The 26,854-nt window shown below is 41.7% G+C and overlaps 1 protein-coding gene and 1 long non-coding RNA gene across 7 annotated transcripts; both read left to right on the top strand.

Annotated features, from left to right (window-relative positions):
• The first annotated feature begins 1,741 nt into the window (after positions 1-1,741).
• On the top strand, positions 1,742-20,390 carry LOC126985460 (protein diaphanous-like). Of its 6 annotated transcripts, XM_050840401.1 has the most exons (11): positions 1,742-1,848; positions 3,458-3,598; positions 4,293-4,445; positions 5,161-5,271; positions 5,857-6,071; positions 7,227-9,521; positions 10,079-10,262; positions 10,683-10,926; positions 12,931-12,955; positions 17,731-17,815; positions 18,820-18,968. In XM_050840401.1, the coding sequence occupies exons 2-10, from the start codon at positions 3,560-3,562 to the stop codon at positions 17,795-17,797; spliced, it is 3,333 nt and encodes a 1,110-aa protein (XP_050696358.1). In that variant the 5' UTR covers positions 1,742-1,848; positions 3,458-3,559; the 3' UTR covers positions 17,798-17,815; positions 18,820-18,968. The 6 variants fall into 6 exon arrangements, with proteins under 6 accessions (XP_050696358.1, XP_050696353.1, XP_050696357.1 ...); XM_050840396.1 differs by lacking the exon at positions 12,931-12,955 and having other exon boundaries at positions 18,820-20,390; XM_050840400.1 differs by lacking the exon at positions 12,931-12,955 and having other exon boundaries at positions 7,230-9,521; positions 18,820-20,390.
• LOC126985462 (uncharacterized) lies at positions 12,963-17,146 on the top strand. Its single transcript, XR_007738729.1, has 2 exons — positions 12,963-15,401; positions 15,675-17,146. It is a non-coding gene; the product is annotated as an uncharacterized LOC126985462 (long non-coding RNA).
• Positions 20,391-26,854: the final 6,464 nt, after the last annotated feature.

Below are 26,854 nucleotides of genomic sequence, written 5' to 3' on the forward strand. Positions count from 1 at the left end.
GGGAGATAGATAGGGGAAGCAAAAAGAAAGGAAGATAGGAATGGAAGGTAAAGGAATATGGAAAAGAAGAAGGAAAGGAAAGAGATATTGAAGGGGAAAAACAAGTAATATAGAAAGGGAAAAATGAAAAAGAAAGGAAGGAGGGACAAGAAGGAAAGGGGAATGAAGGAACGAGAAATAAAGAAAGGGTAAATGAGTATAGAGTAAAGGATAAAGGAAGGAAGGAAGGAAGACTTGGCGAAAAGAAACGAGAGAGGAAGGGAAGAGATCAAATGAAGGAAAACTATAAAAGAAAGGGAAGAATGGAAGAGAATGCAGTAATAAATGTGAACGAAGGAAAGGAAGATGAAAAATATAGAAGCAAGAAAAGGAAGAGGAAATAAATAGAGGCAAAACAAAAAGAAGAAAGATGAAGAGGAAAAAAGAGGAAAGAAAGCGAGAAGACGAATGAAAAGAAAGGAAGAGGAAATTAAAAGAGGAAGAAAGAAATTAAAGGAAGTAAATAAGTAAAGGAAGGAAAGTATAAGAGGAGTGAATGAAAATGAAGGAAAGGAAGAGGAATAAAGAGGGAAAGGAAGGTATAAAAGGCAAATATGGAAAGGGGAAAGGAGCGAAACAAAGAGGAGAAAAATGGAGGAAGAGAAAAATTAAGGAAAGGAAGGAAAGTATTAGAGGAGTGGATGAAAATGAAGGAAAGGAAGAGGAATAAAGAGGGAAAGGAAGGAAAGGGAAAAAAAGGTGAAACAAAGAGAAGGAAGAGAAAAAAAGGAAGGGAGGAAGGAAAAGAAGAGGAGTGAATGAAAACGAAGGAAAGGAAGGCAAATGGAAGAGGGAAAGGCGAAACAAAGAGAAGGAAGAGAAAAAAAGGGAAGGAAGGAAGGAAAAGAAGATCGAGGAGTGAATGAAAACGAAGGAAAGGAAGGCAAATATGGAAAAGGGAAAGGCGAAACAAAGAGAAGAATTAAAAGTTGAAGGAAGAGAAAAAAAAAACCCGGGAAGAAAGGAACATTAAAAGAAGTGTATGGAAGGAAAGTAAAGGCACATCATTTATTTCTCCTTATATATTATCTGTGCCTGGCAACCCCCTCGTGGGCATCTTCAAGGCCAGACTAAAGTAAACAAAAGGCCGCCAAGAAGATGAGTATATACAGGGATGACGTCATGGGCCCTCAGAGGATGATGATGATGATATATATAACGCTTTGTGGAGGGTTTATTTGTGACTTCTGAAACCTGCTGAAACTGTCACATGCGCCAGAGATTATATAGTCACTGTGCATTGCCTGATCAGCTGTATAAATATGCTATAGTCTTTTTCTACCCTAATAACTCCTTCCTTTTCCATTTTTATGCATATTTAATAGATAGAAAAATGTTATAGTGAATATTCTACGTCTTCTATGCTACCTATGACCATAAAATCCTTTAAAATGACAACTCTAATATATCACACAACGGGTATTTTCTTCAAACCACCATAAAATCTCAATACTATTCATTCATATATATTTTTAAGATTAATATAAGGAGAATAAACCAACTAAATAGTGCTTTATAACCATACCCAGCTTCAAAATAGAGATCCCGAAATACAAACCTAATTCATATTTTCACTCACTTACCACGAATTATATATTAAAAAATATCCTCGATTTTATGAGGATGCGATTTTAATGAAGAAAACTAGGAAGGGGTGAATGTGAGTCTTTATTTACTGTCAGTTGTCGTGTTTTGGGTGTGTAAAAAAGAAGATGGCGCCCGCGGGAGAGACGTCGCTGAGATAACTCGCCTCCTGCCAGCCCCGCCGCGGCCCCCGCCCCCGCCCCGCCGCCCACCGCCCTGCCCAAGGTGCCCGCCGCCCCCCCAGTGCCCGCCGCCGCGCCGGGGGCACACGGTAAGGCCCCGGCGCGGCCCTCCCCGCCAGGCCTTTTTCGAGCCCCTTTCCGTGGCACTCCCTGGCGCCACACTCCCCGCCCCCCACGGGTCAGGCCGCCGCCCCGAGGGTAACACCACCTGACCTTGGCCAGGGGGAGGTGTGGGGCGCGTCCCCCGGGGGGTTCCCGTGTGAAGGGATAAAATGTGACGGCGGGGTGAAAGGCTTGGGACATTACTTCCCTGGCTGCCGCTCCCTAGTACTTATTGGTGTTTTTTCTTCCATTCATAGTGTGTGTGTGTGTTCTGAGCCTCGCTTGTTGTGCAGGTGAATAATGACCTCAGTGTGCCCAGTGCCTGATGCGATGAAATGTGCAAACACTGAGGGGGTCAAGGAGCGCGGAGCCCCAGACCCCTGTTAGGAGGTCACGAATGTATTTACCTGTATTCTGGTGATCCTTAGTTAGGGGGTCGAGGGGGTCAAAGCCCCCTGTTGGAGTGTGAACACTCCTTTTGTGTTTTATCTGTGGTGAGCCACAGGGTTTGGCTTCCCCAGGTGACAGGACACTATGGGTTACTCTGCCACCCCTGGCTGCACAGGTCAGCACATATACTTCATGGCTGTATTCATACTTGTTTTGATCTCTACACTTTCTCCTGTGGTTTCCTGGAAGGTTTGTAGGCCAGTAAAAAATATATACATCAACAGAACAGTTGGTTAAGTAGGAAAGAAATTAAATAATGATGTGTCAGTAATACCAATCTCAACCCAACTGCCATGGTCATACAATGGTTAGTATGCATTTGTACAACAACTGGGGCCTCAAAACATTAAAACAAGCAAATGGAAGAAAAAACACCAAAAATAGAAAGTGGCCAAAGAGGAAATATTTACCAGGTTTAGGCAGGGAGGGAAGGGAAGGTCATGGGTGTGTGTGTAAGGGTGACAGGGTGACCTAAGGACCTGGTAGAGGGAGTAGGGTCTGAAGATTAACAGGAATAAATTGCATCAAGGGCTAGCCTAGTAGGTCATGCAATCATGCAGTGAACTAGCAACAGCTGATGATGATGATGATGATGATGATGGTGATGATGATGAGTATGCAAACACCCACTCTCACACATACACACTTGCACACCTGTTGCCTACCATCCACAGGTGTTCTTTCTCTCCCACTTCCTTCTCCCCCCTCCCTCACCCCCTTCCTAACCCCAACCCCATGTGTAGGTGTTCTCCCCCCTTCTCCCCTCCTCCCTCCCTCCCCCTGTATGTACATAAGCAGAAATATGTGTCAGTGCTCCCCTCACACAGCAGGACTAAGCAGGACACACACATTCCCTTAGTGATTGTTGTTATTATTACTGTTATTATTAGTTATTATTATTATTATTATTACTGTCATTATTTCAAGTGCTGAATTTATTGAAGTTATATTTTATCTTACTCTTTTACTTTATTTCATGTTTCATCTTCTTTGTCTTCTTCTTTTTCTTCTTATTATTATTATTATCATTATTATTATTAATTTCACACCTTTCCATCTCATTATGGTTAACAAGAGATCTTTTTACCCCTTAATAACAGCCTGACTTCAAGTGGTTGTCGCAGTAACACCACCACCACCATCACCACCGCCACCACCAGCGCGCCCTTCTGACTCTCTTTCATGTCCCTCCGGCCGCCACCATGTCCTCCAGAAATGACAAGTCCAAGTCGCATAGCTTTGTGAGTGTTCTTTATCATCAGTAGTAGTAGTAGCAACAGTAGTAGTTGTAGTAGTAGTAGTAGTAGTAGTTGGAAGAGTGCAAATATTTAGTTATGAATCTTCACCACCCTTACCATCACCACTGCCCTGATGTCACTGTATACTCATCACCTTTTGCTTTCTACATCACCATCATCACCACCACCACCACTACCTATCTGCACATCCTATCCCATCACCACCACTGTTCTTCACTTTCTCCCTATTTACCACCACCTACCTATCTTCACTCTCTTCATCACCAATACCATCTTTCACATTCTTCACTTAACCATCATGACCATCACCACATCACTATCACATCACCATCCTTCGCCTTCTCATCACCGCCACCACCAACTATCTTTTTCTCCCTTGTCATCTATCGTCTTTCTTTCTCCACCTTCTCCATCGTCACCATCTACCTATGTGTGTGTGTGTGTGTGTGTGTGTGTGTGTAAGCTATGCAATGTTTGAAAATACGGTGCGGCATCTGGCAGGCTTTTTTGTTCCCCCTTTGCAGTAAAAAAAAATAAATAAATAAATAAATATATAAAGAAAGAAAGAAAATAAAAAGAATGTATAACTTTTCCTATTCCCTCACCACCACCTCCACTTACCACTCACCCTCCACCACCACCACCACCACTCACCCTTCCTCGGCACTCTCCACAGCTCAACAAGATGGACAAGATGCTCACGGGCACCTCCAAGAAGAAGGTGCCCAATAAGGAGCGCATCGGGAACCTGCCGCGACCCAACTCCGACTTAGACTTAAATGAGGTGGAGGAGGACCAGTACCACCTCGACAACCTCTGCGATGAGGAGGTAACGACTCACCTGTGCTGTTTTTACCTGACTGATATAGGAAAGGGGAAGGGAGAGAAAGGAAGATATGGCGGAAACGAGAAAGGAAGGAAGGGGAAAAAAAGAGAAGGAAAGCTTAAAGAAAGGGAAAGATGGAAAGTAAAATAATAAGTATGGAAGAGGAAAGAGTAGGAAGTAAGGTATGATTGTTTATAGTTCAGTTTGTGATATTTTTATGATTATACTTGGTTTGATATTTTGTCCTTACGATCTTCATTTTTTTAATTACTTTTGCTCTATGATCTGTCTGGGTCTGTTTATACCTGGTTTTCTGATCTCCTTTTCTCATAGCAGATGGAAGTTTCATGTAGATGTTAAAACCAAAGTTGCATTCCTCTTTTGGCCATTCATACTATTGTCATCTTTTTATACCTCAAATTACTACATCATTTTACCATCATCATCTTTTTATGCCTCAAATTACTACATTATTGTACCATCATCATCTTTTTATACCTCAAATTACTACATCATTTTACCATCATCATCTTTTTATGCCTCAAATTGCTATATTATTGTACCATCATCATCTTTTTATGCCTCAAATTGCTACATCATTTTACAATCATCATCTGTTTATGCATCAAGTTACTACATCATTATTATCACCATTGAAACATATAACACTGAGGGACATTGGTGGTGGTCTGACGTTCTCTCTCTCTCTCATTTTCAGGTACGGGAAAAGTTCCAGAGCATGATGAAGGACATGAACATCGACAATGAATCTGTGATGATGAAAACCTCCGTCGACAAGATGCGGATCATGTTAGAGAACAACTATAAGGTGCGGAACACAAAAAAAAATCATACTCCGGCACTCACGTTCTCATGAGTGTTTTTCCACGTTCATGGTGCAGCAGAAATCTTGTCAAACTACCTTCTGATTTTTTAGCTGTTGTCTTAGGGCCGCTTTCACAGTCATTTTGTTTGTTTTGATCGTTACCAATGGTGCCAGTCGCCGCTACAGTATTTCCATGTAAAACTGGTCGATGGGGTAGTGGCAGCTGCGGGGTTAGCCTAGCCCCACACCTTTCCACACACTCTCAACACCTCTCGCTTCCTCTGCAGCCGCCACTACCCCATGGGCCAGTTTCACGTGGAAAACTATAGCGTCGATCACCGCCATTGGTAACGATCAAAACAAACAAAGTGACTGTGAAAGCGGCCCTTAGTATTTCTCTTTCTCTTTCCCTCTTCACCACCACCTACCTATCTTCACTTCTTCATCACCAATACCATCTTCCACTTTCTTCACAGAGTATTTGAAATGGTTTGACTATAACACAACCTCTATGAAAGCTTACCAGATGTGGGCGTGTGTGTAAGCCCTCACCTCACCTTTTACTCTGCTCCCTCTGCCCCTCACCAGGTGGCTCAGACCCAGGCCCACCACAAGCTAGACTCGCCAAAGGAATTCATTGAGTACCTGAGGCGATTTGATGACCTGAGTCCCAAGGCGATCGTTAAGACGCTGGAGACCCTACAGGTTACCCTCCGCAGCAACAAGATCCAGTGGCTGCAGGAGTTTGCCCAAAACGGTGGCCTCAAGGTCCTGCTGAACATCCTCAACGACTGCTACAGAAAGTACGGGGTCAGGTTAGGTTAGGCTACATTAGGTTAAGTTAGGTCAGGTTAGGTTAGGCCACATTAGGTTAAGTTAGGTAAGGTTAGGTTAGGTTGAAGTAGGTTAGGTCATGTTAGTTTAGGTTTGGTTGCGTTAGTTTGTTAGTTGGGTCAAGTTAGGTTAGGTAAAGTAAGAATGAGGGGATATATACATACTTGAGATAAATAAGGGTTAAAAAGAGAAAATACTTGAGATAAAGAAGGAATACTAAAGGGAGAGGGAATGAAATTAAAAAAATATTTGAGAGAGAGAGAGAGAGAGAGAGAGAGAGAGAGAGAGAGAGAGAGAGAGAGAGAGAGAGAGAGAGAGAGAGAGAGAGAGAGGGTTAAGTTGGGTCAGGTCAGTTGAGGTCAGGTCAGTTTAAATGTATTCTGTTGTGTTGGTTTGGGTTCTTTTCCTTTCTTTTTATTCCCTCTAGAGAAGTTAGATATTTGGTATGTTTTCAGTCTTTCAACACAGGGAAGCATTTTTCATTTTGTGTTTCTAAGATAACGTAAAAAAAAATGCAGATTCGAAAGACTGCATAGAGGAAATTATTACTTTTTTTTCTAGTAAAGTATGTAAGTTGTTCTTTTGTATTGTGTTTTTATCTCATTCAACACATGCAACATTTATTTTACTATGTTACTTTTCCCCAGCGCTTGTTTCTGTGCATTTCTTAACATTCATTTATTGCATTCACCAAGACCAAAGCACAAGTAGTACAAGTTTTAGTTTAGGATTCTTTCTCTGTTTTGTATCTCAATGAACCACAAGTCTCACAGGGTTCAGGCTAGTTTTCTTTCTCTCGTTATTTCTTTGTATCTGTCAATATACATTTCTGAACATTAATCACATTTTTCTTTCTCTCTTTCCTTTTGATTCTGATTTCTTCATTGCCTAGTTAACTCAGAAGGTGAGTGGCTTTGTGTATTCCAGCTCTTAGGTGAGAGTTATGATGGGAGACCCTTATAATGCTTGCTTGTTATTCTTACTACACTTGATAAAGAGAGAATACTACGTGAAGGAAAGAGTGGGTACAAAAACAAAAGAGAACACTTGAGAGAAAGAAGGAATAGTTTGTTGTGGCTGTGGGTGGTGTGGCGGCTGACTCACCTGTGTGTGTTGCCTTGCAGCAGCAGCAACAACCGCCAGTGGGATGTGATCCAGGGGGAGGCCATCAAGTGTCTGAGGGTGATCTGCAACAACATCGCCGGCATCAAGGCGTTCTTCCAGCAGCCCGAGGGCTTCATGCTGCTGGCCCAGAGTCTGAACCCTGGCAAGCCTGCCATCATGCTGGATGTGCTGCGCCTCATGAGCAGTTTCAGCCACCCGCTGTGGCAGCAGGACGGCTTGGACGGCCACCGCGAGGTGCTGGATGCCATCACCATCGTGGGGGAGTTGAAGAAGCAGGAGCGCTTCACCCCCATCATCATGGGCCTGGGCATGCAGGACAACGACCTGCTGCGCCTCAACTGCCTCTCCATGGTCAATGCCATCATAAACTTTGTGCCCGATGATAACCTGGACTTCCGGCTGCACCTGCGCAACGAGTTCATGCGTACGGGCCTGCACGACCTGCTGGAGATCCTGGAGAGTGTGGAGCATGAGGACATCAAGAAGCAGCTGGAGGTATTCCACAAATCCCGGATGGAAGACTTCGAGGACTGGCAGGACCGCTTCATGGTGCACGTGGACGAGATGGATGACCTCAACCGCTGCTACGAAGTCCTCAAGAGCCAGGTCCAGGACTCCCAGTGTGAGACCCCGCTGCTGTCCATCCTGCAGCACCTGGCCTTCATCCGCGATGACGAGAACACCCGCTCCGCCTACTACAAGCTCATCGAGGAGTGCATCTCGCAGATCGTGCTGCACCGCAACGGCTGCGACCCAGACTTCCGGGCCACTAAGCGCTTCGAGATCAAGGTGGACCAGCTGCTGGACCAGTTCAAGGAGGAGACACGCACCAAGAACGAGAAGGTGACCTCCGAGTACCAGGCCCAGCTGGAGGACGCCCTCACCAAGAACCAGAAGCTGGAGGCCGAGCTGTCCCTGGCCAAGTCCCAGCTGGAGGAGGTCCTGCGCAGCGGTGGCGAGCCCATCAAGAAGGGCGGCCTGCCCGTGGTGCCCGGCCTGGAGCAGAAGATTGTGCCACCCCCACCCCCCCCGCCAGGCTCTGGGGCACCCCCACCTCCACCCCCGCCTCCTGGCATGGGTGGCCCCCCACCACCACCTCCACCCCCAGGCATGGGAGGCCCCCCACCACCACCTCCCATGCCTGGCATGGGAGGACCCCCACCACCCCCTCCCATGCCTGGCATGGGTGGCCCTCCTCCCCCACCACCACCCCCAGGCATGGGTGGACCCCCTCCCCCTCCCCCACCAGGCATGGGGGGGCCACCCCCGCCCCCAGGCATGGGCTTCCCTGGTGCCCCGCGCGCCCCAGCGCCCAACGTGCTGCCCTACGGCATGACGCTCAAGAAGACGCTCAAGCCGCCGGCGCAGACCAAGCGGCTGCAGTGGAGCAAGCTGGTGCCCACACGCATGAGCGAGAACAGTCTGTGGGTGAAGCTCAACAAGAAGGATGTGTCGGTGCGCAAGGAGGTGCTGCAGGAGCTGAGCGAGCAGTTTGCTGTCAAGCAGGTGCGGCGGAAAGAAGCCGAGCAGGCGGACCGACCGGCCAAGAAGGACAAGGAGCTGCGCATCCTGGACCAGAAGACCAACCAGAACCTGTCCATTGCCCTGCGCGGCCAGTTCAAGCACATGAGCCTGGACGACATTCGCCGCGCCATCCTGCAGTGCGACGAGTCCATTCTCTGCACCGACTCCGAGGGCAACACGGACTCCTCCACGCTGCTGACACTCATCGCTGCGTTGCCGGACCACGATGTCATCAACAAGGTGGTAGGGCTGGAGGATGCCGAAGAGGACCTGGCTGAGGGCGAGCTGTTCCTCCACCGCATTGGTCGCATCAAGAAGCTCGTCCCACTGCTCAAGAACATGGCCTTCAAGACCGAGTACCCGTCGCTGGTCAAGGAGACGCGCCTTGACATCGTCAACACCAAGGCCGCTCTCGACGAGCTCGTCAACTCAAAGAAGTTCGAGCGTGTCCTCTCCTACATCCTAGAGTTTGGCAATGTCCTCAATGCTGGGTCGAGAAACGCCGACACCGTGGGCTTCGACATCAGCTTCCTGCCGAAACTCTCCAACACGAAGAGCAGCGACGGCAACACTCTCCTCCACTACCTTGCCGAGACTCTCATGAGGGAGGAGGCGGAGAACTCAGACTTCGAGGATGGACTCATCCACTTTCCCAATGCCGAGAGGGTGAACGTGGATGCGGTGAAGGCCAACATTGCCAAGATGAAGAAGGAGATCAAAAACATCGGCAACGACCTCCAGCGGCATAACAAACAGGACCCAGAGGACAGGTGTGTGTGTATGTGTGTGTGTATTTACCTAGTTGTGACATACAGGAAAAGAGCTACACCCGCGCTGTCCCGTCTCCATATCCTCTCATATCCAACTTTTCCTTAAAATCATGAATGTTTCTTGTGTGTGTGTGTGTGTGTGTGTGTAACTGGTCAAAGTGTGTATGTATGTTTGTGTGTTTTACTGAGTATGTGTTTGCGTGTGCACTTTTGATTTCTGTACAACATTATTTTTTTTATTTTTTTTCGTAACTTCCTTTTGTTTCTTAAAGTCAACTCAATTCAGCACAAGACAGTATAACACAACACAGTCCAGGCCTGCTTAAAACACAATCCAAGAGCCCTTAACACAATCCAATCCTACTTAAAACAGTCCAATCTCACTCCACACAAACCAGCACCATCTCTGTACAATCCACTCCTGCTTAAAACAACCCAATGCTACTTAACAGAATCCAACACCATCTCCTCACAACCCAATCCTCTTTAACATAATCCAACACCATTACCACACAACCCAATCCTCTTTAACAGAATCCAACACCATATTTCAACAGGTTCCAGGAGAAGTTCGAGTCCTTCCACCAAGATGCCGAGAAGAACATTGAGCTCCTGGAGATGGAGTTCGACATGATGCAGAAGAAGTATGAGTTTGTGGCCGAGCTCTTCACCTTCGACGTCAACAAGTATTCGCAGGAGGAGTTCTTCAGGGACATCAACGAGTTTATTGTCTGCTATAAGGTGCAGAGGGATGGGCTTATCGTTGATTTATTTTATTTATTTATTTATTTATTTATTTATTTATTTATTTATTTTTTGTCATTTTTCTTTTTTCTAAGTTTTTCGGATTCATTTTCTTTTTCATCCTCCTCTTTTTCTGCTTTTTCTTTTTCAGTTTTGTTTTCATTTTCTTTTTCTTCCTCTCTTCCCTTACTTCTTCTTTTTCTTCTTATTTTTATTATTATCATTAGAGTAAAAGTTAAAGTATAAAAATTGATATGTCTTAAAGTGTAAAGATAAGAAAAATATAAAATGTATGAAAGAAGACAAATGAGAGAGAGAGAGAGAGAGAGAGAGAGAGAGAGAGAGAGAGAGAGAGAGAGAGAGAGAGAGAGCACCCTTTCTGAGACCATCAACAACAACAACGTCATTCGGCCACAGAGAGCGAAGGAGCAGATCATGAAGCAGGAGGACAAGCGAAGGAGGGACATGGAGGCGAGGGAGAGGGCGGAGAGGGAGAAAGCCGAGAAGGCCGAGAGGGACACCAGACAGAGGGCGCTACATGACGTCACCAACGACCAGAGCAACACGGAGGTCATGGATCAACTTGTGCAGCTCATCAACACGGGCCAGGCCTTTGACGTGATGGGCGCTGGTAGACGGAGACGGCCGGGGAAGACGACAGGTGAGTACTCGTCTTGCTTGGGGTCGTGGGTTAGGTTAGGTCAGGTCAGGGTAGGGAAGAGTATAGTCTGACGCAAATGTGAAGTCTGTTTGGATGGGGCCTGCATCTCTCCCCATCACTTTGTCTTCAGTACTCGTATGACCCACTGGCATATAGAAAACCTCCCACTCGTAAATAGTTCCCTTGTCTCAGTATGGAATGGACACGAGGAACTCTACTTTTATCATTTTTAGGAGCAGTAATAAGCAGACTTTTTTCTTCACTTTTTTGTTGTTGTTGTTGCTGCCCTTGAGCTGCTTCCTTTCCTGTAAAAAAAAAAAAATTGTCAGCTGTTTACTATTAGAAATAACATTGAATATTTTGTATATATTAAATAAGGCTATATTGTGGTATGAATATGTCATGTTTTAGGGTAATGAACTGTATAGGCAATTGTTTTAGGCATTGAACTGTATAAATTCCGTAACACATGACAACCTTGCTCTCCAACGTTGATAGTGGACAATGGTCAAGGACACCAGTAACCTCCTTCCTCACCTCCACCCACAATGACACCTACTCCAACTTGCTCTTAGGTGCTCTACAGTCAAGAGAAAGAACTTATTTGCTATGTGAATGAGTATTTTTAGAAGAAAAGGCTTGTAGAGAATATATATTTACACCTTCAAGGGTAGGTTTGGCATCGCTGCGGAGAGAAAATACACAATACAGGCCCAACCGAACGGACCTCATAGCTGAGTCAGACTATAGGAAAGGCTAGACTTGTTTTGGGCTGTGGGCTAGGTTAGGTTAGGTTAGGTTAGGTTAATTTTAGGTTAGGTTAGGTTAATTTTAGGTTAGGTTAGGTTAGGTTAGGTTAGGCAAGTAAATGACAATGATAATAATTCCTTACATGCTTTGTTTTCTGATATATTAGTGTTTATGTATGCAAGAATGTTCCTTAACCTCATAATTTCCAGCCTATTTTTAGTATGTTTCTTCTAGATTCTGTTTTACCTTGTTTTGATCCTTAGCAGTGATAGATTGTAGCTTAGAAATGGAATGATTCTTGAGTGTGTTGCTGTGTTTCCGAGATGTTGTGTTTCATGCATCAAGTACTGTGCCCTAACCTCCATTTGTTTTCCAGCTCCTGTATGTGTCCCTTCTAGATTCTGTTTTTATGCTTCATTTAGCTTCACCTTGGATAGACAGACTCCAGCTTTAGTGTTTGATGAGAGACACAGAGGAACTTCACTTTCAGGAAGGACGTAGCAAGATGCCTCTCTATATGATTCTGGCCTCTTGGTTCTATAACTTTATTTTTAGTACATACACTATTTGGAGGAGCAGCGTTAGTGGGCTTTTTTTTTTTTTCCCACCCTTGAGCTGCCTCCTTTCCTGTATAATAAAAAAAGGTGGTGTAATGCCTTTTGAAACTGAGAGACCAGAATCACTGTTTATTTATCAGTAAAATAATTAACAATATCAGCATAAAAATAAAGAGTTGATGCCACCCATTGATGTTGTTGCACTGGCAGTATGACCACACAACAGCGGTAAACTATCATTTTTGTAGTAAAATTCAACCTTCCTCTGGATCGCTCATTTCTTACATGCTGAAGTTCCTCTGCTGATTAAAAAAAGACCAAAACATTCCTTATTCCTTGATCCCCATGCCGTTCTGTGGTTGATTTCTATGCTAGCCAAAATAGACCCTTCAGTTCCTTCATTGATTAAACTTATTCTTTGATTCCTTTTAGTTGATGTTTTCTATGCCAGTCACTTGATTGGAACCTGTTACTATCACAATCAATATTTTCCTCATTATAGTGCTTATGGCTTGTGATTTTAGAATGCTCCAATTTCCCTTCCGTAAGTGCTGGTTAGGATAGCTCAGTGACAGCAGAAATAGGCGAGTGTACCCTTTAGTGAGGCAGCTTTCTTTGACTGTGATTTATGGCCATCCTGATCTAGGGACCCACCACCACCTTGCTTGATCTTATTTCCTGCTCTATTGCCCAACAGGGAGGAGCCAGCTTGTCCATTGTGGGTAAGACAGTCTCCCTTCATGTGTCCTGTACCTTGCTGTCCCCTTTCTCATCACCCCTTGCCTCACACCTCACTCCATTACGCTCCGCTCCACACCCCCCCTCGCGCCCCCCTCACAGATGCTTCCATGGCGCCGGTTATGTTTATTTAATCCGTAGCTTCTTATTTTGTGTACGTTTCCGCTTTTTGTGTCCTGTCTGTCCTGTAGTCGCGCTTTTGTCGTAGAATTAATCTCTGGTTGTCGTTGATTCTTGTCCTGTCTCTGTTTTTGTACTGTTGATGCATAGTTTCTGACGTAACTTGTGGTAGTTGTAACACTGCCTTGCTCAGTGGTGGCCTCATGTAGTGGTATGGACTAATGTATATGATGTACAGCCTGCCGCTATCCATTACCAGCCCATTACTCAACCATTGACTCACCTCACATACTAATACAAGTAGTTCCATTTGTCTCCAGCACTCATATGACCCACTGGTATATAGAAAAAACTCCCACTCATAAATAGTTCCTTAGTCTCTGTATGGGATGGACATAAGGAGCCAAAACTAGACCAGGGCAAGTTGAAGAGATGCTCAGTGTAATTCTTTCCCCTTTGGATTGGAATGTGCTGACCAGATGATGCATTATGGAAGATGTGTTTTTTATCATTATGGAAAGAGAGAGAAATATATAGCTAAAGGGAAGTATAGCTTTATTTTCTAGATTCTTATTCTTATTCGTATTGTTACCGAGAGTTTTGAGGTTTATACAAAAGAGCAAATTCAAGCAAAAGGGGAGTATTACATGTTATAAGACAGTCCTGCTTGTCCATCCCATCTGTTACACGAGGTAAACAAACACGCTCAGGACTAACACACAATAAACGCCACGCACTGTATATACGACACAATGGTTTGCCACACCACACGAACTTTAAGCACATTATTTTGACCACCAGAGGGCTAAAGACGACCTGATGTTTATTAGCCTTCACACCCTCACGCCCATCCACCCCCACCTCTCCCTGTGTGTGTGTGTGTGTGTGTGTGTTAATGGGGTATATAATTTTTCTGTGTGTTTGTGTTTATCTTGTTTTAACTTTATTTCCTCCTTCTTTATTTAGTTATTTCACTCTTAATGGGAATGGTGGCTTTTGAAAGTGTATTAAATTTACCTTCATGTTGTTTTATTTTGTGGTTTTTATTTATGTTTTGGTTCACTAAAAAGACAATATCAAACTAGTGACTAATATTGAAGAAAAAGTATATTGTTCATGTGGAAAGTTAGTGATAGATTATGTACATTGAGGGAAGGTTTATCAGAGTCTCCCTCATCATCTTACTCAGTTTAGTATTTCTGGGAAGCAATTACTATTTCATTTTTCATATATATACAGGTCCTTGATATGCGGAGGTTTTCTGTACATGGATAGAACCTAACTTAACACGTCATAAGTAGTTTATTAAATATAGGGTTCCCTGCATTTCATATTTTTTAGAGTTTGTGGTACAGAAGCCTTGTCAAACTCCCACCGTGGTCAAAAACTACCACAGGATTGAAAGAGAAGTATATAGCATAAATTAAGTGCAGGGAACCCTATATTTAACCCGGTAGCTGCGGGGATCATGTTTCTTAAATGTCCCTCTAAGCGAGAAAAATGAGAAAAAAATCATCACTCACGCAAACCATTTTAGAATATATATCAACGCATTTGTGATCAGTTTATGCATCATCTATTTTTTGGGGTTTATATCATGGCAAAAATTTGGCCTGTTGCTGGTACACGGTAAAGCCACAACTCAACTCCTATGCGAGCCATGTCAAATGTGTGTCAAATAATATAGCCCTCGGTCACTTCACTATAGATCTCTTTCAATATGGTATAAGATAGTATGGTTCTGTTATAGTTCAAAATGATTCTCTTCAGTATTCCCTAAGCCATCATAACCTCATCATTAGTTTGTTAAATATAGGGTTCCCTGCACTTAATCTTTGCTATATACTTCTCGTTCAATATAGTTTAACCGTGTAGCAGCGACGGGACAAATCCGTGCCATGATATAAACCCCCCAAAATAGATGATGCATAAACTGATCACAAATGCATTTATATATATATTATAAAATGGTTTGCGTGAGTGATTTTTTTCTCATTTTTCTCGCTTAGAGGGACCTTTAATAAACATGATCCCCGCAGCTACCGGGTTAAATATAGGGTTCCCTGCACTTAATCTATGCTATATACTTCTCATTCTATATAGTTTAAAATAGATTAGTTCTCTTATAGTTCAAAATACTTCTCTTCACTATACCCTAAGCCGCACTGACACCCCCCATCAACACCACTACACCCACACTTGTATATATATCCTACACCCAAATGACTATGCTGTGATATATTAATTGATCCCATAATTAAGCCCACCCTGTTATGCTTCTTTATGAGGCTTAACCTTGATTGTATAGAGGTAATTGATTACTTAATTCTACCCCATTATGCCCTTGGAAGTCACGCAACCTACTTATTGTATTGTTAATTGGCCCTTTAATTGATTGTGCCCCATTTTGCTCTCTTGTCTGAGGCTTAAGTTTAATTGTATGGGGGTTGATTTTTCCCTTAATTCCACCCCATTATACCCTTGGAAGTCACGCAACCTACTTATTGTATTGTTAATTGGCCCTTTAATTGATTGTGTCCCATTTTGCTATCTTGTCTGAGGCTTAAGTTTAATTGTATGAAGGTAATTGGTCCCTTAATTCCACCCCATTATGCCCTTGGAAGTCATTCAACCTACTTATTGTATAGTTAATTGGTCCTTTAATTGATTGTGCCCCATTTTGCTCTCTTGTCTGAGGCGTAAGTTTAATTGTACGGGGTTGATTTTTCCCTTAATTCCACCCCTTCGCTCTCAGAAGTAATTTTGAACGTATCTGTGAGGCTTGATTTTAATTGTATAGTTAATTGGTCCTTTGATTCTGCTCTATTTTACTCCCTTACTTATGAGGCTTAACCTGAATTGTATAGAGGTAATTGGTTCCTTAATTATACCCCCTCCCTCTCAGAAGTCATTTTTAACATATCTGTGAGGCTTGATTTTAAATATATAGTTAATTGGTCCTTTGATTCTGCCCCATTTTACTCCCTTACTTATGAGGCTTAACCTTAATTGTATAGAGGTAATTGGTTCCTTAATTACACCCCCTCCCTCTCACAAGTCATTTTTAACCCCCTTATGAGGCTTGATTTTAATTATATCAAGTTAATCGGTCTCTAATTCCACCCCATCCCTCTAAGAAGTCATTTAATCTACGTACGAGGCTTGAGTTTAATTATGTCAAGTTAATATGTCCTTTTTTCCACCCTAATATCCTCCCAGAAATTATTAAACATACTTACAAGCCTTAGTTTTAATTGTATAAACTTGGATAATCCCTAATTCCACCCTATTGTGCTCCAAGAGTAATTAAAACCTACTTATCCGATGCTTAACTTCACATGTATAAAGTAATGGAAGGTATTGGATCATGTCATTGAATCCTAATTGTGTCTTGAATGTATTACTCACATTATACTTATCCTCCTTATTCTTATTATTATGTATTTTTAGCTATTGTGTCTATGTTAATGTTTTTGTTTATGGCATTCAGTTTTATATATATGGTTTTGTTCTTTAGTATTCTTTGCAATCATTGTGTCTTGGTATCTGCCCCTTAATGGAACAATGCCTCAGTTTTGCAAGTTCCTAGAGAATCAATATTGACTTGATTTTGATGCATATTTACAAAGATTTATGATGATGCTTCTATGTTTATGAATTTTTAGGTTAGTTTATTTTCACATTATTTTTAGATTTGCGAGTTTTGGAGGTTAGTCTGTTGCACTCCTGATGGGTTTAGATATTATGAGTTTAGTTTATTACCAGAGAGAGTAGAATATTATGAAATTTATGGTTTTCTATAAATTTGTTTTGAGCATTTGTGTTCTTCCTTGCAAATCAACAAATGAACTCACTCTGGGTGGTAAAAAGAGTTTATTGAATTACTAAAGAATAGAAGAATTTTACCAAAGAATAGAAGAATTACCAAAGAATAGAAGAATTACCAAAGAATAGAAGAATTACCAAAGAATAGAAGAATTACCAAAGAATAGAAGAATCACCAAAAAATAGAATTGCCAAAAAGTAGAAGAATTACTAAAGAATAGAAGAATTACCGAAGAATAGAAGAATTACAAAAAATAGAATTACCAAAGAATATAAGAATTACCAAAGAATAAAAGAATTACCAAAGAATAAAAGAATTACCAAAGAATAAAAGAATTACCAAAGAATATACCTACATTAAATATATATCCACACATATACATATGTTTGGTACAGCCTCAAGTATTTATGCAGATACGCGATACTTGGGAAAAGTAAAAATAACAGTTTATAGAGAGTGACTTTCATAGTTGCTTTTAGGAAGAGAACCGTAGTAATTAAGAAAAAAAAGAGAAAAAAGATCTAAAGAATATTGATTAGATGGACAAAAAAAATACTATGAATCCTATCTAAGAATATTGATTAGATGGACAAAAAAAAATACTATGAATCCTATCTAAGAATATTGATTAGATGGACAAAAAAAAATTATGAATCCTTTCTGACCCAAGATTTATTTTCCCTTCCCTACCTTTCCCCCTCCTCCTCCTGTTCCTCCTCCACCCCCTGCACTGCACCTCCCTGCCCCCCTCACCCCTACACGCTGCCGCCATCACCACCTCCACCGCCACCGCTCGGCTCCTCCCCCACACAGCCGAGAGACGGGCCCAGTTGAACCGCAGCCGTTCTCGGTCCGGTCTAATAACGCCTTCTCCCACTAGCATGAAGGAGATGAAACTGTGAGTGAGATGGCTTGAGTTTTATTTTATTTTCCTTTTTCCTTCCATTTCTTTCCCCCACCCCCCTTTTTTTTCCCTTCATTTCACTATCCAATTTTTTTTTACATTTTTTTTTTCGTTTTTCCTCATTTTTTCTCTTATTTCTTTCTTTATGGTTTTATTTTTGTCTTATTTCCTTTTTTCTTCTTTTTTTGTCCTCCTTTTCTTCTCTCGTTTTCCTATCAGATTTATTATTATTATTATTTTTTTTTTCCTTTTTCCTAATTTTTTTCTTGTTTTTTTCTTTCTTAATGTTTTTTATTTTGTTTTGTTTGCTTTTTTTTCTCCTTTTTCTTCCCCTTTTTTTCTCCTCCGTCCTTCGTTTTACTATCAGATTTTTTTTTTACTTGATTTCCTTTTCCTCATTTTTTTCTCATTTTTCTTTCTTTAGTTATTTCTTAACCTCATTTTTCCATCTGTTCTTTTAAGTTGTTTTTTCTCAGTTTTTTTTCTTTCTTGCTCTTTCTCTTCCTCTTTCTTTTACCTCTGAATATTTCTTCTTCTTTTACTGTCTTATGTTATTTGAGCAGTACTTTACCATCAAAACCAGTCTCGGATGCATGATCACTATTTCATTATTATTATTATTATTATTATATCACCAGCAAAAAACAATATACATTTCCTTCTTTTCTATCTTATATGTTTTAGCAATACTCAAAACAATCAATGCATCAAAAAGCAGCCTTTCTTTTATGCATGATCACTATTTCACTATTACTATTATTATATCACCATCAAAAAGGCAAAAAATGATATATTTACTTCTATTCTATCTTATATTTTTAGCAATACCCTTAAAAACAATCAGTGCATCAAAAAAACAGTATTTCTTTTAAGCACAATCACTATTTCATCATTATTTTTATTGCATCACCATCAGAACCAGCCTCTCTATCCTTATGCATGATTGCCAAACCATATATTATTTTCGTATCTGAACCATCGTCTCGTCCCCGGCACAGGAGTGAGGAAATCGACATAGAGAACATGCCAGCGCGCCCATCCCGTCCTCGTACACGCCGGCCAGGTCTACCCACTGGTCTAGAGTCAAGGGATAGAAACTTCGGTAGCCAGCAGAGCGAGAACGGGAATGACTCCGACGCCTTGCTGCAGAGACTGAGGGAGCTGTGAGTCAAGTCTATCCGCCCTTCGAACCCGACCTCATAGGCTCAGTTTGCTGCCAAGGTCCGATGTCCTACCTTGGTAACGCTGCATAGACACACTGTATATAGCTCGCATAAACACTCACACTCACACACACACACACAAACAAACGCCCATGAAGTCAGTAAGGTAAGGTGAGTGAGTGTTCCTTTTTCCTTTCACCGTCATTTTTTCGCAGTCCAAATATTGTTATTCTCTCTCATTATGGATTGACTTATACATCGGTCTTTCGTGTATCCCGGCGATGAGTATTTTTGATCCTCCGTTCGACCTCTTAAACACCACCTCCGCCTCATAACTCCCATATGAAGTGATGCAGGAAAGAGTGGTGTATTACATGTGTCACTCTCCCCCCAACACCAGCTCCACAGCATTACTCCTTTGTGAAATGATGCTACAAAGGGCGGTGTATTCAATCCTATATTCAGCCCCCTCAGTGCCAGCTCCTCCATGTGACTCCCATATGAAGTGACACAGTAAAGAGTGGTAAATTTAATGCCTAACCCGGCCTCTCCTATCATCAGCCCTTTTACGTTACTCATTTATGAAGTGACGTGGCTGAGAGTGGTGGGTTTAGTTCTCTACTCGGCCCTTCTAACTGCAGCTCTTCCCTGTGCGCCTCTTCCGTGGAGAGACACGCAGCAAAGAGGTGTATTAGATGTGCCAAGTTGCCCTCCTCTTCACCCCCCAGTCCCCCTGTGTTGCCTCCTCGTGGTGCGACCTTAAACCCAACACAACGAGACCGGCCAGTTTGAAGTCACCTCTTGACAGACTGAGGGAAAGGTTAGCGCGTTACCTTGACTCTCTTCACGTTACCTTCGCCTCTGAGCCAGACTACCCACCCTCATTAGGTAAGCCATGCCTCGTCCTTAAGCCCCTCCCCTTTTCCTAATAACTACATATCATTGGCCAATCCACAAGCAAGCCCCATAAGCCCCTCCCCTTTTCCTATTCACTGCATATCATTGGCTAATCCACAAGCAAGCTCCATTAGCCCCTCCCCTTTTCCTATTCACTGCATATCATTGGCTAATCCACAAGCCTTATCCATAAGCTCCTCCTCTTTTCCTGTAACTATATCATTGGCTAATCCACAAGGAGGCCACACACCCTTTCTTTACCAGGCTGCATGTGATTGGTGGATGCTGGAGGAGGCGTAATCCTATTGGTGGATGCTGGGTGTTGTGGGCGTGGCTTAGTTGCGCTGGTAAGGTGAATGGGGCACTTAGGCGTGTTGGTTCCAATATTCACTTTTTATGCATTGTAGTATTGTATTGCAGTGATAAGTCTGTACATTGAAAGGTTATTATGTTACTGTATCCGCCTTGCAGTTTTTACTTAAAGAAATCATGTATAATCCATATATTTTTTTGGTTGTTTTTTTTATCTTTTATGTAATTGTGAAGTTTGTGATTGTTTTTTGAAGCTCTGAATGACTCCGACTCTCCACTAGTTATGTTATGGAGGCGAGTGCGAGTGACTGCCACCTCATACTACTGTTAATATATCCCGCGTGTTGATAGCCTGTAACTTATTTGTGGTAGCCGGCTGATTCCAGATACTACTACCACTATAACTACTACTACTACTACTACTACTACTACTACATGATCAGCGACGCCACTTGAGCTTCCTTCTGGTCCTATTTATTGTGTTCGTTCCGTGTCCCGTCCCAGCGATGATAAAAAATGGTGCAGGTCGTAGGAGGAGTATTGTGGTAAGAGAGTGATGCTTTCGTAGTCACTGTGTGAGTATTATTTTTGAGTCGCTGGGGCGGAACATAACGTCACCTTCGTAAATAAACTGCCTTGGTAAATTTTTTTCTGCTTTTGGGGAAATCGAAAAAAAATGACCTGTCGTTTTCCACTTAGTCAGCTTATGATATTATATAGACAGAAGATTTAAGAAGGGAAATTTTCGAACAAACACACTCTCTATAAAACAACAAAAGCAACCCTACCAAAAACAAGGAGCACCACAAACAAACAACTGATGGAACCAAAAATCTGAAAATCACCAAAAAATAACTTATAGGCAGTTTGTGTACGAGGGTGGCGCTAAAGTCTGTCATGATTACAATAGCTTTAAGCACACTATCTCAGCCCAGCTCATCATCCCCTGTACCACGTGTCACTGCCAGCACCCACCCAGTGTCATGCTGCGCCCGGTCCTTCGTCCCTGGCCAGCTGCAGTGCTCCTCTTTACCCTGCTCAGTATTCCTAATTAAATGTATCGGCTCCCATCACGACTATCGCCTGATTATTCAAATGTCGTATTGTATTCATTAACAGTTGTGTGACTAGTTTGGCTTTTTTAATTACGTTTTTGTGGTGGATTTAGTCAGAAGTGTTTGATTTTCAGAGTTATGTCGATATTACAAACTTGGACGTAAAGAGGAATATAAAAAACTCGACAAAACCAACTAAATGCCTTGAAAATTACATAGTATTTACCAGTTTCTGACGCCTAACTATTGCCAAGAAACATCAGGATCTAACTCTTTTAACGATAACTATAAATGAGTTTCGTTATCGGAGCCCAGACGACAGTTTTGGGGTAGGAAGTCGGGAAATATAAAAAAAGACAAATCAGCTAATTGTTTATAGACTCATACGACATTTTGGTAATCAGGTGTATTTCCCAAGGCCACAGGGAAGACTAACCGGGCTTTCATGGGTGATTTTCTCATTCAAGATCCAGAACTCGGGTAAAATTATCCCTAGCATCACAGAACAGTCCATGTATATCCTGGGTACTTCTACGAGAGGCTTTTTAAACAGGCATGTACTGGGGTGACAATATATTTAGGAATACACGCTCCCCTGTACCATGTGTTCTGTTGACTCCTGAAGGCCTCATATATCCCAGGTGTGTGAGCCTCGGCCAAAGCAAACTTGGGAAATATAAGCAGCTGAGTACGACAATCTGGCAACATTGGTGAGAAGGCCTCTGCACCATGGATGTGAAACCACTCATGAGAACCCAACTAACCTCCTTTGCGCCCTTGGGGAATGATTGTTGTGAGAGCTGAAAGCGTCTGAGAATACGAGCCTTGTACCTTTAAGTCTTAAGGGAGATATTCGTTTAGGGTGTATGTAGGTTAGGTTAGTGGTCCATATCACCGTTGCCAGATTATCGTAGTCAGAGCCTCGTATTTACCGGCTTCTGAGCCATAGCTATTGCCAAAAAAACACCAATAATTAACCATTTTAACGGTAACTATATATAAAGGCAGTTATTGGGGTCAAGGAGGCAGTTTTTGGGTCGGAAATCGTCAAACATAGGAGGCTGAGTACGACAATCTGGCAATGTTGGTCCAGATTTCTTGACGTCAAAAAGAAGAGGAGTTCACTGAGTCACTATGATAAGCTGATTCCTGAAGTGTGTCTGAGTGACCTGACAAAGAATTACATGAACACTGTTATGGAAGAGTGAGGTGTTTTGGCCCATACTTCCCAGCATGAACAAAGAAAAGAACATAAGGGTTTGAGGTCCATATCATTAAATGTATCGGGTCCCCATCACTCTTATTTTTCAAGCCCCCCAAAGAAGATTAACTGGATTTTCATGGACAGTTTTCCCATTCAACATATATAGTTCCCATTACTCCTATTTTCCAAGCCCCCAGAACCAAGAGAGCCCGGGTTCGATTCCTGGTTGGAGTGGAAAAATTTTGGGGGCTTTTCCGATGTCCTATGCCCCAGTCCACCCAGCAGTGAATGAGTACCAGGTATTAATCGGGGGTTGTGTCCCGTCTCCTGGGATCCGTTCTCTTCTCCTATAATTCCTTCCCTTCCTGTCTCTCTCCGGCATATGACTGCAGATGTTGCGCCGACTAAACGAAACTTTTCAAAATTTCCAAGCCCCCATAGAAGATTACCCCAGTTTTCATGGATAGTTTTCCCATTCAAGATATATAGACTGTAAACCTATCTCGGCTCGTAAAGCAGTCCATGAATATCCCAGCAACTTCTACGAGGGGGTTTTTTGAACAGGTTAACCAAGGTACCGATATGTTTGAAAATATGGGCTTCGAACTTCTCCGTGACTGTTTGTGATGCATCTTCTGTGCCTTCCCAGCGTTCCGTCTCCGTCTCACGCCAGTCGTATAGCTCCTCGGAAATGACTGTTGGCTTCTGCATTCCCCAAATCTTAAGGCAGATATTTATTTTTCTCTCGGGGGTAGAAAGAAAGGGAGGGAGGGGGGAGGGGGTTTTAGTCTAAGGTGTGTATGGAGTGAGACCGCATCCCTTTCCAAATTGAAGTCTTGGTAATTAAAAATGTGTAAGCAATGTGTTCACCTCACCGGCAATATTATGATAAGTATTGAAGGCTTGAAACTGCGTGTGCTATGAAGTATGTGATTTAGCGGAAAGGATGGTCTATTGGAAGGTTTTGTAAGGGACAGGGTCATAAGTAAGTGGGTTATGTGATTTAGCAGAAAGGATGGCATATCGGAAGGTTGGTTTTGTGAGGGACAGGGCCATAAGTAAGTGGATTATGTGATTTAGCAGAAATGATGGCGTATCGGAAGGTTGGTTTTGTGAGGGACAGGGCCATAAGTAAGTGGGTTATGTGATTTAGTGGAAAGGATGTTATATAGGAAGGTTACATAAGGGACAGACCCATAAGTAAGTGGAGTATGTGATTTAGTGGAAAGGATGGTATTTCGGAAGGTTTTGTAAGGGACAGGCCCATAAGTAAGTGGATTAAGTATGTGATTTAGTGGAAAGGATGTTCTATAGGAAGGTTACGTAAGGGACAGGGCCATAAGTAACTAGATTGAGTGTGTGATTCAAGGAAAGGGATAGTGTGTGGGGAGGTCAATTACGCATATCTTCTCCCTATTCTCTTATATGGACAGTTTTCAAGGAGTCGTGTTGATGATTTGATAGATTTTGCCTCGAACAGTCATGTCATAGTGGATATCTTTTGCCTGACACTCCCAGTCACGTGTACCTCCAATTTTTATACATATGGAAATTTGAATGTGATTGCTGGTTTCGTAGTGTGTGTGTGTGTGTGTGTGTGTGTGTGTGTGTGTCCTGTGCCATGGAATTTTTCATGTATATACACCACAGAGGATAATATATTTTTCTGAAGACTCCCCCCTCTCCCCCTCCTCCCCCTCTCACACACGCACACCTTGGCACCCCAACGCGTATTTATCTTTCGTATTTATTGGGACGCATTTTTTGCTCTCGGTCATGAGTGAAGACGAGAATCAAGTCTTGAAAACGACATATGCATTACAGTCATCCCTCAAATAGTACAGTTTTCAATAGTTCGGTTTCGGTTTTACACAGATTGTCATAGAAGATTTTTTAGGATTTTAAAATTTCCTGCTTATCGGGAAATTTAAAAATCCTAAAAAAGTCTTCTATGAAAATCCACATAAAACCAAAACCGTACTATTTGAGGATGACTGTACACCGTTAACTTAAATAATACTAGTTTTCCAAGCCATAATTAGCACCTGTTATGATTATTGCATCTCGGTATATTAAGAAAGCAACCGTGTTATTTTGTACTGCCGAATGTAAATTGATTCTTGTTGTTACGAAATCTCCAGTATCTCTCTCAGGCCATTTCTTTGCGTCGGTTGCCAATGTGCTTTCGACTTCATTTTTAAAGCTATGGTACAATACTTTTTTTTTTCTGTCGATATGAATACAAATTTGTTCTTACTATAAATGTTAAATCCCCCTCTCTGTCTCTCTTTGTCAGGTATTTTGTTTGTTATCAATTTACTTTCAATGTCCCTTTTTGGAATAGTTTGAACATTATATTTTTCAATGCTGTCACTATATGGAAACAAATTTATTCTTTGTATTTTGGTGCCTAAATCTATCCTTCTCTCTCTCTGTTTGTCAGGTATTTTGTATGTTATCAGTTTACTTTCAATGTCCCTTTTGGAATATTTATAACATTATATTTTTTCAACGCTGCCACAATATGGACACAAATTTATTTTTCATACATTGAACTCTAAATCTATCTTTCTCTCCCTTTGGCAGGCCGTTTCTGTGACTTAAAACCTGCCATCAACCTCCACTTTGTAGTATTTAGATCTATGTTTTTTTTCAGTGCTGCCACAATATTTTGAACCCTAAATCTCTTTGTCTCTCTCTCAGGCCTTTTGTGTGACTTAAAATATGTTAAAATCCTCCCTTTTTGAGTATATTGATCATTATATATTCTTAGTATTTTGAACCCTAAATCTCTTTGTCTCTCTCTCAGGCCTTTTGTGTGACTTAAAATATGTTAAAATCCTCCCTTTTTGAGCATATTGATCATTATATATTCTTAGTATTTTGAACCCTAAATCTCTTTGTCTCTCTCTCAGGCCTTTTGTGTGACTTAAAATATGTTAAAATCCTCCCTTTTTGAGCATATTGATCATTATATATTCTTAGTATTTTGAACCCTAAATCTCTTTGTCTCTCTCTCAGGCCTTTTGTGTGACTTAAAATATGTTAAAATCCTCCCTTTTTGAGTATATTGATCATTATACATTTTCCACCACCACCTGAGTAGGCTTACAGATTTATTCTTAGTATTTCAAACTGTAAATCTCTTTCTTAGGCCTCTTGCACGACTTAAAATATGATATCAAGCTCCCTTTTAGAGTATTTAGATCGTTATATATTTCTCACCGCCACCAGAATATGTTTATAAATTTATGTTTAGTATTTTCAACCCTAAATCTCTCTCCTTGGCCTTTAGTGTGACTTAAACTCTATTAACCTCCATTATAGAGCATTTAGAACATTCCCAGATCGGATCTCAAGCTTAGAACGGTGAGCATAAAGGAAGGGAGAAGGGAGAGAATGTAAGAAAGTTGAGAGTGAAAGTAAACAAAGGGTGAAGGGAGAGAAGGGAAAGGGAAGGGGAGTTAAAAGTGCCTTAATAATCATGTAAGTAACCATAAGTGATTTAGGGGAAGGTAAATTAAGGTAAAAAACACATTCTATGTATTATTATTATTATCATTATTATTATTATTATTATTATTATTATTATTATTATTATTTACCTTTCGTGTCATATCCTCGGTTAATATATTTCCTGATTTATTTTAACGTTCCCCACAATTGCCAAGTTATTCAAAGCACTTATTTGAACGATTTAAATATCCAGTGAATGCTTATTTGTTTACATTCAGTCGGAGGGTTATAGATTCCACGAAAATTACAATAGGCGAAAGAAGAGACAGTGTGGATAGGAATGGATTCACACACACACACACACACACACACACACGCACACACACACCATTCCCCCGTTTCGGAAAGGTGATTGACTTCTGTGATATTTGATACAGTGCATTTCTCTCTATGTCTGTCTGTCTGTATGGATTTTGTGAGTTATGAATCCTTACTTTATTCTACGGCCATCCACTCTACTTTCCACAACTCTTTAATATTCTTCTTTCCTCTATTTTCTTTCCTCTTTGATTCCTTTCCTGATGTTTTCCTTTCCCTCAATTTCCGTAGCCATCCACTCTACCTTTCTCAACTCTTTGATATCCTTCTTTCCTTTATTTTCCTTTCTCCTTTTTTATTCCTCTCCTAATGTTTTCCTTTCCTTCAGTTTCCTGGGAGAATTTAACTTTATTTCTTATTCTTCGTCCCATTAATGTGTTCCAATTTCTCCCAATGCTCGGTGCTTCCAGTGTGTGTGTGTGTGTGTGTGTGTGTGTGTGTGTGTGTGTGTGTGTGTGTGTGTGTGTGTGTGTGTGTAGCCAGGTCATTTGCACATCTCCTTGCCAAAATATGTTCACTCGAAGCCAATGTTTGTGTTTTTATTGTTTGTTATTTATTTATCTATATT

The sequence above is a fragment of the Eriocheir sinensis genome, chromosome 59 (assembly GCF_024679095.1).
Source record: "Eriocheir sinensis breed Jianghai 21 chromosome 59, ASM2467909v1, whole genome shotgun sequence".
In the NCBI taxonomy this organism is placed as follows: domain Eukaryota; kingdom Metazoa; phylum Arthropoda; class Malacostraca; order Decapoda; family Varunidae; genus Eriocheir; species Eriocheir sinensis.